Source organism: Oncorhynchus mykiss, chromosome 17, assembly GCF_057628025.1.
Source record: "Oncorhynchus mykiss isolate SJ-2025 chromosome 17, ASM5762802v1, whole genome shotgun sequence".
In the NCBI taxonomy this organism is placed as follows: domain Eukaryota; kingdom Metazoa; phylum Chordata; class Actinopteri; order Salmoniformes; family Salmonidae; genus Oncorhynchus; species Oncorhynchus mykiss.
Genome location: NC_143038.1, coordinates 45022896 through 45033842, shown reverse-complemented (window position 1 = coordinate 45033842; position 10947 = coordinate 45022896). Strand labels below are relative to the sequence as shown.

At 43.4% G+C, this 10947-nt stretch overlaps 1 protein-coding gene across 6 annotated transcripts in view; it reads right to left on the bottom strand.

The window, feature by feature from the left end:
* Nucleotides 1-2703: 2703 nt before the first annotated feature.
* LOC110493231 (uncharacterized) overlaps nucleotides 2704-10947 on the bottom strand; it is a 121357-nt gene continuing 113113 nt past the window's right edge. For 3 of the 6 annotated variants that reach the window (XM_090205706.1, XM_090205702.1, XM_090205703.1), the window contains 13 exons: nucleotides 10659-10712; nucleotides 10345-10398; nucleotides 10121-10183; nucleotides 9955-10017; nucleotides 8781-8897; nucleotides 8619-8696; nucleotides 8149-8202; nucleotides 7914-7962; nucleotides 7055-7144; nucleotides 6480-6611; nucleotides 6019-6081; nucleotides 3949-4131; nucleotides 2704-3432 (listed from right to left, as the gene is read on the bottom strand). In XM_090205706.1, the coding sequence (XP_090061832.1) occupies nucleotides 3404-3432; nucleotides 3949-4131; nucleotides 6019-6081; nucleotides 6480-6611; nucleotides 7055-7144; nucleotides 7914-7962; nucleotides 8149-8202; nucleotides 8619-8696; nucleotides 8781-8897; nucleotides 9955-10017; nucleotides 10121-10183; nucleotides 10345-10398; nucleotides 10659-10712 (1029 nt within the window). In that variant the 3' untranslated portion in view covers nucleotides 2704-3403. Of the gene's footprint in view, nucleotides 3433-3948; nucleotides 4132-6018; nucleotides 6082-6479; nucleotides 6612-7054; nucleotides 7666-7913; nucleotides 7963-8148; nucleotides 8203-8618; nucleotides 8697-8780; nucleotides 8898-9954; nucleotides 10018-10120; nucleotides 10184-10344; nucleotides 10399-10658; nucleotides 10713-10947 lie in introns of those variants that run through there. The other 3 variants (XM_090205704.1, XM_090205705.1, XM_090205707.1) reach the window with 2 other exon arrangements.

Sequence of the window (10947 nt, the reverse complement as noted above, 5' to 3'; positions counted from 1 at the left end):
GGAATTTGTACGAGGATTAAATTTCAGGAAATGCGAAAAACTGAGTTTAAATATATTTGGCTAAGGTGTATGTAAACTTCCGACTTCAACTGTAAATATTCAGACCCTTTCTTTACTCAGTACTTTGTTGAAGCACCTTTGGCAATGATTACAGCCTAGAGTTTTCTTGGGTATGATGCTACAAGCGTGGCACACCTATATTTGGTACCTCTGAGGACAGCCCTCTGTCCTCAGAGGTACCACAGCCCCCAAGCCCCCCTATCCTCAGAGGTACCACAGCCCCCAAGCCCCCCTCTCCTCAGAGGTACCACAGCCCCCAAGCCCCCCTCTCCTCAGAAGTACCACAGCCCCCCTCTCCACCAGAGGTACCACAGCCCCCAAGCCCCCCTCTCCTCAGAAGTACCACAGCCCCCCTCTCCTCAGAGGTACCACAGCCCCCAAGCCCCGCTCTCCTCAGAGGTACCACAGCCCCCAAGCCCCCCTCTCCTCAGAAGTACCACAGCCCCCCAGCCCCTCTCCTCTGAGGTACAACAGTCCCCCAGCCCCCTTCTCCTCAGAAGTACAACATCCTCCCAGCCCCGTCCTTAGAGGTACCACAGCTCCCCTCTCCTCTGAGGTACCACAGCCTCCCAGCCCCCCTCTCCTCAGAAGTACAACATCCTCCCAGCCCCGTCCTTAGAGGTACCACAGCCCCCCTCTCCTCAGAGGTACCACAATCCCCCAGCCCCTCTCTCATCAGAAGTACCACATCTCCCCTCTCCTCAGAGGTACCACAACCTCCCAGCACCCCTCTCCTCACAGGTACCCCATCCCCCCAGCCCCTCTATCATCAGAAGTACCACATCCCCCCTCTCATCAAAGGTACTACAGCCCCCAGCCACCCTATCCTCTATCAGAGATACCACAGCCACCCTCTCATTTCTCAGAGGTACCACAGCCCCCCTCTCCTCTCTAAGTTGGTACCACAGAGGAAAGCAGGAAAGAAGCCCCCCAGGCAGATGCTCATGGGAAGGGTAACCCCCTCTCCTCTCTAAGTTGGTACCACAGAGGAAAGCAGGAAAGAAGCCCCCTAGGCAGATGCTCATGGGAAGGGTAACCCCCTCTCCTCCCTTGATCAGGCAGGGTGAGAAGATGTAACTGTATGCACCACCGGCTGCTAAAATCTGTATCATTCAATGACAGATGCTGTTGATCAGATATAAGGAGAGGAAAATATTTACTCTACACAGCAAATTGGCAAGTGTTACCTAGTGTTCATTTTTCAGTGAAACATTTCTAGTAAAAGAACCCCAGTGTTGGTGTTAATTACCAGTGTTGAGTATGAGAGTAAAACATTTCCATCAAAACCACACACATCATTATCAGAATTCCCAGCGTGCCCTACTGCATTTTTTGGGGGCAATGTTTTAAATATTTTTTTGCATGTACATTGATTAATTAATCTTATGCTAGACAAAGATTTGGGAACATAGATTTTCCAAAACTAATCCAATCAGTCCTAACTCTGGCTGGATTCAAATAAAAATGACATATCACTTTGCAAGCCAGCATAATGTTATTTGCAGAGCCGGCCTGATGTACTTGCAGTGCCTGATGTGAGTGACCTGTAAACCAGGAGTTTAGGGTAAAACTTGTCCATCAAAGTAAGGCCTTGATATACAGTATGTAATGTATTGTCAACTAAGGAACTCACTTTTTGACGGCCACAGGACTTTAAAAGGAACAAATTTAACAACCATGTCGCTATCACTAACAAATAAAGTAATGGGTGGTAACGCTACAATTCACTTGAAAAGGCAAGGCACCCTGGGAAATATGCAAATTAGGCTTTACACCAGACAGTGTTAAAACATTAAAAAAATGAGTTACTGTAACACTATAGGTGTTACTTTCTTAGAGAAAGATTAACAGTATCAGCACTAAGCAAAGCGATAATTGTACACTGACATTTGTGAACCCATATAGACACTGGAATAGTGTTAAACTTAACACTCTTAGTGTTGATTCAACACTGGAGAATTTGCTGTGTACCATAGACAATGCACACACACACCCACCCTGAGTAACAGTAATAGACAGAGGAACTGAGCAAATTGAGGGCCAGGCTGGGTGCAGAGAAGTGTGATAAATGCTAAAACACATCCAGATCTTAAGCCCCCCCCACACACAACTGTAATAGACATGATTAAACCTGTAATACCATGTAATAAAATCTATTTAAAAACTATGCAAATCAGTGACCAACTGTGTGTGTGTAGGGCTTGTCCTGAAGTGTCTCCCCAGGGGAAATCAGAGGAGAGAGAGAGAGAGCAAAAAACAGGGGAGGATGAGTCACACCCAACTGTCAGAACATCCTTAGAACATTCAACGCACAACACACAGTAAAGATGTGTGAAGGAGGGAAGTGTGAACAGATCGTAGCATCAGCCTCAACATGGTCATCATCAATATCCTCATCTTCTCTATGCTCAAGGTGGTGCCATCAATAATGCATCCTTACTCAGGTACAGGAACTGCACATGACATAGCTAAAACTAAGGCCAGGAATCTTTCCTGACCATGTGACCTGACCAGGAAAAACTCTTTTGTCTTCTCAGTACATTATCATTTTTCCCAGTGTGCTGACCCAGGGCCCAAACAAACTACCACTTCAAAAAGTCTCTTTCATTAAAAAACATTGTACAAATACTCTTCTTCAAATTCTCTGGTTAATTTATATATTTAATAAAACAATGATATATGTAGTCAAGCCAACATGAGTGTGTTCCTTTGCAATTTGAACATTAAACTTGATGAAAAAAAACGAACTTTAGTTTTTCTTTGAAAACAACAAATGAAAAGTGCAATACAAATATACATTTTAAAATAGCACCTTACCTCTGTCAGGTAAAAACATGCAGAGTTTAACATGAATCATTAGGACACACAAAACACTTTTTCCCAGGTAATACAAATATACATTTATATGTACATCACATTGGCAAAATATTATAACATACTGTATAACGTATTGTGCGTGCCTCTTCATACATACAGAACAGCTCTGTTCTTTAGTGGACAGATTTGGAACTCATGAGCTGTACATCCACCAAAGGCAGATCCTGCTTTCTGTGGTAAGGTTGCGTCAATGTTTGGACAACATTATCTTCCAGTAATACAGTACTGCTGTAATCGCTAGATGTAATTCTGAGAGGGATTTAAACGTTTGGCTGCAGTTAATGTAATATAAATGTACTTGAAATAAATAAGCAAATCAACAATGTGACCTGTGGCAATGAGACAAGATCCATCAAAGCTTTATATATATATATTCAAAACCTTGCCAATGTTTATAGTTTTAAATATGAAACAACCATTTGTTGACATTCTTTAGGGTGGAGAGGTGGTCATGACATGCCGTTCATCATCGCCCCTTCTTCAAAGGAATAGCACCTGCAACAAAAGAAAATGTGCCGTTTTTTAACATATATTTGCTTGTGTGTACGTGTGTATGTGCAGCATGAATGTATCTGTATTCAGCATAATGTACAGGTAACTGCCTAAATATAGGAAACACTTGAGTAAATGAGGAATACAAAGTATATGGAAAGCAGGCACTTCCACACAGGTGTGGTCCTTGAGTTAATTAAGCAATCAACATCCCATCATGCTTAAGGTCATGTATAAAAATGGCCAGTTTAAGCATAGGGGAGTGTATCTGTGGGTGTGCGCGCGTGTGTGTGTGTGTGTGCCTGTGTGTCACCAGCTCTCAACCCAATTGAACACTTATGGGAGATTCTGTAGAGATTCGTGGTGGCCCAACAACCTATTAAGACACTGCGTTGGTGTTTCCTTTATTTTGCCAGTTAATTGTATGCACGTGTGTGTGTGTGTGTGTGTGTGTGTGTGTGTGTGTGTGTGTGTGTGCACAGTAGGTTACTATGTATGCTTGCTTGTGTGTGTGTGTACCTCTGTCCTCCCCGAGGCAGCGCTCCTCACAGGTCTCCTGCTGGAGGAACCGGTTGGCATTGCCCTCACAGCCGCTGTAGATGAAGGGTCGGCAGGCCTGGACCTGGCTGTTAAAGTACCAGCGCAGAGTAAATCTGCCACAGTTGCCCTCCTCTATGGGCAACACACAAGGATCCACTGGAGCTGGAATACATCACACACACAATGAGGCAGATGGAGAGAGAGAGAGGGAGAGAGAGAGAGAGGCAGAGAGAGAGAGAGAGAGGCAGAGAGAGAGAGAGAGAGAGAGAGAGAGAGAGAGAGAGAGAGAGAGAGAGAGAGGCAGAGAGAGAGGGGCAGAGAGAGGCAGAGAGAGAGAGAGAAAGAGGGAGAGAGAGAGAGACAAGCGAGGGAAAAATCAAGCTTCAAAAGCTATAGAAAGCTATAGGTGAATGTTAGATGAATGTGATATTAGTATTAATGTTACTGTACAGTTGCTTAACATTCCATCATTATCATGAAATAAGTGATCATACAATTTAAGAGTTTATTTACAAAATGCTATGTCCACAAATGTTTCACATGTATGTTTTTTCATCAGAAATGAATGCTTATGGGGGTACCTTTATGTGTTCGTAAAATACTTCTGTCCTCAGATTTTGAATTCATTTTTTTAAAATGTGTATTGCAATAGATTTAGTTGCAAAACACTATATATCCAATGTTTAGCTTGAATGGAATGCTTGTTTCCCACATAACAAGGTTATTATATTTTTGCGTATTTATATTTGGTTTTATTTATATTAATTTTTATATTTTTATTTCAAATTTAGTTTAGGTTCAGTTAGTTTTCAGACCTGATATGCTAGTTTTTATTTAGTTTTGATTGTATAGTTGATTGTATAGTATTCAATTTTTATATTATTTAGTTTAAGTTTTAGTGACTAAAAGCATGAGTAGGAGGCTAGGGGGGGGGGGGGGGGGGGGGGCGTAGTACACAGGGGATGGGTCAGGTCATAGGTTTAAAAGTCCTGAACAGTCATTCTGATAAGTACTTTTTCGCTCATGGCTAACTACCTGGAAGTTTGAAAAGACAGGCTCAGTGGGCGGTGTGCTTAGATTCATGAGCTCACCTTGACTGACAGTTCTTTGAAACACTTATGTCACGCAAATTGGATGTCAAATCATCTCAAGCAAATTTGGTGACACACAAAGCAACTCAAACAACATTCAAATTGCATCAATGATGTAATTTCTTTTTATACATTTTCCGCTTGGCATGTCTCTTGTGATGCAGTTCACAGCGGAACTGACGGATGTGTTGACATGACAACTGCGTCAGAGTTTTGAATGACCCTCCCCCCTTTTGTTCCATGCTGGCTGGAGACCTAGCTAGCCAGTAACAAGCTAACACCAAACACAGATGAAAAGGGAAACATATCTTTGCGATAGATGAATAGATGAACAGGGTAAAAATATTAAGTTTGTGTGTCTGTCCTATATCTGAGAGATATAAGAAAGACTAATATATATTTTTTTACCCATATTTAACACCTTTTTTTGGCACTAAACTACTTCCATATATACTGTACTTCCATAAAATATTTGAACTTGTACCGGGCTACCGTCACACGAGTCTTATGGGTGTTATAGCGCAAAACAATGTACATGTTCATGAGAGTGTTCACATTAGTTTTGATGCCAAACCACTCAGACACTACAGTCGTTTTTCTGAGAAGATTTTCTGGATGCCTCCTGGTCTGACAAACATCGCTGTAGCTCGGTCACCTTCTACCGCAGACGCAGAAGGCCGACATTGGTGGATGCAGTGGATTGAGACGCAGCCCACACAAAATAAACTGCTCTCTCTTTGGTGTTTTGATTTGTTATCGACAGCAATCAAAGAAAAAAAATATATTCTCAATTGGTTATTTGGGATATTTTTTCTGCGAGTGTGTATGTGTGTGTTTGCGTGTTCTTCAGAACATCAATAACCATCATGCTGGAGAGGCCCATAACATACAAAGATGGCTGGTGGAGTAAGCCCTTGAAACACCCCAGTAGTGGAGAGGAGGAAGTGGGCGGGTTTACCTTCCCCTTTGACCTCTCTCCTGGGCCTCTTTGTTTTCAGAGGGTCAACAGTGACTCTCTCACCTGCCGACACGTAATCATACAACCAACATCAACATTTATCAACAGACATACTGTAATAAGCACCCTAACAACACAAAACAGAAACACTTCAGACACATTAACACAAACAAATACAATCCTAACTTGAGAAACATGCACATAATTGAACAATTCATGTAAATCCCCCATTGTTGGAAATGAGAGATTTGCAGACACCCAGGAACCTGCATGTTGACGGCAAGAGTGTGAAGGGGAAACAGGGTTGGTCTTAGTGTGGGACTGGGTTTAGTACTTGAAGGTTAGTTAAGTGGAGGGTTGGGCTGGGTATGTGAGAGGGATACAAGGTTGAGTTTGTGTGTTAGACTGACCTCAGTGTGTGAGGTTGGATCCAAGGTTAAGGGTGTGCGTGTGTGACGTACCATGGCTCTGATTGGCAGTGGGAGTCAGGTGGATGCTCTGCTCCATGGCCATGGGTTCGTCGTAACTCTCTATAGAGTAGAAGTGTTCGTAGTCGGGGTCGTTGGTGTTCACCACTACACGCAGCTCACGCCCTACAACATATCACAGGGCAGGGGCCGCCACAACGGTCACAAACCTAACCCCCGACCCCTCATTGACCATCGCAACTCCTACAGCACAACGCTGGACTTTCACCAAGGGCTCAGTCCACCAAGGAACGGCGATGGCCTTTATTCAGCTGGAATACCCTCACTTACAAACCCCCTAACTTTAAAAATCAGACAAAACACAGAGTTAAAAAATTTGCAAAACTGTCATAGACAGACATATTATTCCTAATGTTCAGAGACTATTGATGAGAAAACAGTGTTCACAGCATCCCCCAGGGCTGTTTGTTAAGACAGACCAACAGATACAGACAGAGACAGACGGACAGACCAACAGACACAGACAGACATACAAACAAACAGGCAGACAGACAAGAGGAGTGATGAGGGATAGAAGGACAGTTGGACGGATGGATGGACACACTCACCGTCCTTGCCCTGCTTGCCCTTCCGGGCCAGCTGTTGCTCTGGAGCAGGACGTACCCTGGGGCTGGGCAGGGTTTCTGTCACAACAATACCTGAGAGCCGGGCCGGAACAGGGGACAGGGGGGGAGGAAGAGGGTCCAGGAACATAAAAACAACAGGACATCCAGGTTGGTCAGTAAAACACAAACATAACAACCAGACACCACCGAAACCCACAGGCAGCCACACACTAACATATGCACACACATGAGAACATACACTACAGCCAGTGCTTGAAGTGGACTGAAATAGGTACCGGTACTCATTTTGGGTGCCGGTACTATTTATATTTAGTTGCCGATACTCATCATATTTTAGAGCCAATATTCTGTACAGGTCAGTTCTGTACTGGCCCACTTCAAGCACTGAGTAGAACACCTACATGGACCACACCACATGACAACAGAACCAAGACTACATATAATACGAACACGTCAGAACCAAAAACACACTGAGTACATACAACTAATAATAAAGTGAATCTAATTGAATAGTTCATGTCAAAGCGAACTACTGCTACTGCACTTAAACCACCTAGTCCACGTGTCAGACTGAGCCCACTCACCTCCACAAGCTGAAAGACAAAGAGAGAAGGGAAGAGAAAATAGAATGTTACTCTCTCTTTCAGTCAACAGCACTGAGAGGTTCTAGATGGACAGAGGATCTGCATAACACTCTGTGGCGCATTACGTTCAATAGACGTGTTAGCACCATTACTTGTTTCACTTGATGATGATGATGATGATGAACTGAAGTTCAACTGAGAACACCAGCATGTTAGATTGGGACATTGTGTTTTTGGCAGGTGACTTTAAGACTTACCACAGTGTTGGCTCATCTCTGTGCGGACGTATGCACGAATCTCATCCTCCTGCCACAGAGAGCCAGAGGGGAAGAGGAGGAGAGTAAAGGACAGGCAGAGAGACATGACTACATTATAATGTGTGTGTGTGTGTGTTTGTGCATGTGTGTGTGTGGTTGTGTGTGCATGTGTGTGTGGGCAGGTTGGTGGTAGAACCTGCAGATTTGCGCCCTGAGGCCAAGGTGAAGCACTGACCGTCAAGCCTGGCTCTCCTCTGTCTCCCTTGGCTCCATCTAGACCCAACTCCCCCTGCAGCAGAGACATGTATTAGAACACAGCACACAACTGACATAAAGACACTGTTCTCAGAGCAGTTGGGAAAACTAATAGCTATACAACCCCAAGGTCAGATGTACTACACACTGGGTACCTATCTGGCTCAAACGACCAGAAATAAGCACTGGAAAGGAACAACAGCTGTTTTCTTCAGGGGTTAAATGTATAATTTCTTTACAAAACCTTTTCACAAAAACTTGTATTTGACCCTTTTCTACATTTTATGTTGAAGTCCCCAAATGTTCCATATAGTGCATAATGTTTAGTGATAGGCCCCCAGTGTCAGAGCTGTGTCTGTGCTGTGGCCAGTTTGAGGGAGTTATTGGGGGACAGTTGCAGTCTGATACTCTATGAGCAGAAATACCACACAGTAAAGTGGTGACACTCACCTGCCCGCCTCTTTCTCCTGGTATACCTGGGATACCACGTGGACCAATCTTGGCAGGACCAATAGGCCCCCTCTCCCCCTGAAAACAACAACAATCACATTGACCATGTTAAATTTACAACATCATAACTAGGTGGCATCAACAAACAAAGCAAGTGAGTACCTTCTGTCCTTGGAGCCCTTCTGGGCCCTTAGCTCCAGCGGGCCCCTGAGGCCCTGTCAGTCCAGAGGCCCCATCCACTCCTGTGGGGCCCGGAGGGCCAGGGATACCCGAGGGGCCCTGTAGAGAGGAAGAGGGAGAGGAAGGGAGCCACAGTCAGATACCATTTACAACCAGTTGTTTTCATCAGACTTTATATACAGCAGGGGAGAGTGGGGTAAGTTGAGACTAGTTTTTATATTCAGCATCACTCCGTCAAGGATAATATAGTATTCTTTCTAACAAAGATATCCACATATATTTCAAGATGTTGTGTATCCCTGGAAATAATCAGAATTAATGTAAACATTACAGTTTTGAAAACATTGCTAGCACTTGGCACAACTTGTCTCGAGTAAGGTTTTAGTTGATCCGCGGAACAGTTAAGCAGCCCACAAATTTCTGTACTAAATTAAATATGACCACTACCTTTTTAAAACCATGTCTGTCTTTATTTCCCAAACACAATTGAAAACAATCACAATCACTTTTTTGTCTTTTAATCATTTTAAGCATCTTTTAACACAGGCTTAACACCTAAGAAAAACTTTGTACTTTAATTATTTTTTTTTAACATAGGCCAGGCCCTGTTGTTACCTCATATCCCAGTGATAATGCCTTGCATTACACCTATGAAGAAAATGCTTCAATTTGCATAACTTGCCATTGACTCAACTTACCCCAAGGCAAACATTTTTACGATATTCGCCCACACAGCCACAAATATACACTTTCATGCTAGGTTTAGAACCTCATATAGAAGCTTATAGAGACCCTAACTGATGTATTGAACAATCTTAAAATATTTACTTTGGTTTACATGCAAGCATCATGAAACCTCTAACACAATTAATTCATTTGACTTGGTCAAATCTGTTTACCACTTTTTCCATGTGGTTTATTCCTTCACAGACCCCATGAAATTATGACCTCTTCCTAAATATTTGGTCAAATGAATCATTTTGTGTATGGTTTCCTAGAAACAAGGGTGGCTCAACTTACCCCATTGGCTCAACTTACCCAACTCTCCCCTACATCTACAGTCAGTGGTCAGCTTGCGGTTTGGCTGTGGTCACATTCAGAGTATTTGTGCCGATCTGCACTTCATGAGTGGATTCAATTGTGGTTAAAGACTCACCCTTTCGCCCTTCTCTCCCTGCGTTCCTTTGGGTCCTAGTACTCCATCAATGCCTCGGTCACCCTACAAACACACAGAGATTAAGTAACACATCAACACACAGTTCTCTTGATACACACACAATTAAGTACACACGCACACACAGACACCATACAAAGACAAATACCTTGGGGCCGATCAGTCCCTCCTTGCCAGGAGTTCCAATGGCCCCTGGAGGCCCCAAGTCTCCCTGAAACACACAGGTACAACACCTGGTAACATGTCTATCCTTTGATGATAAGGCTGAAAATACAGTTGTAATACCAAATTCCATATACCAGACTCAATGGTGTACTGTTCAGAGCATCTTTAAACATTATGTTATAGTGTACTTCATGGGATAATTCTTACCTGTTCGCCTTTCCTTCCAGGCAACCCTGACCTCCCATGGATCCCCGAATCTCCCTGAACACACACAGAGCCAGGTCATTAGAAAGACACAGCATGGTGCATCCCCTACTGTTAATCTTATAAAATGTCCTCATTAACAACTAAAGTGAGAGAGGTCATAGTTACAGTGGTTATGAAAGACTTTCATTATAAAACTTACCATGCAACTACAATAATGGCTCCGCTGGATAAATAAAGTTGATTCAATTTAACGTTCTGTCACACATTTCTTCCCCTCTAACCTCCTCATCCCTCCTCTTTCTCTGCCACTGTACCTTTTCTCCTTTCGGTCCGTCTGATCCACAAGCCCCCTTTGATCCTCGGTCGCCCTGGAAACAATCAGTTAGTTAGTTAGTTAGTCAGAGAGCAAGATGAGGGACCCTGTCAGTCAAAGTGGCACAAACTGCTCCAAACTGCCAATTCAGAATGAAAGAAAACTTATAGATAGATTTTACAATCTTTTCAGCTGCCAAGAAAACCCAGCCTAATGCACACAACCCCTCATTCACCAAGTGACTCATCAATAACAACTTTCAATCAGATGGTTGCCAATAACAACCAGCT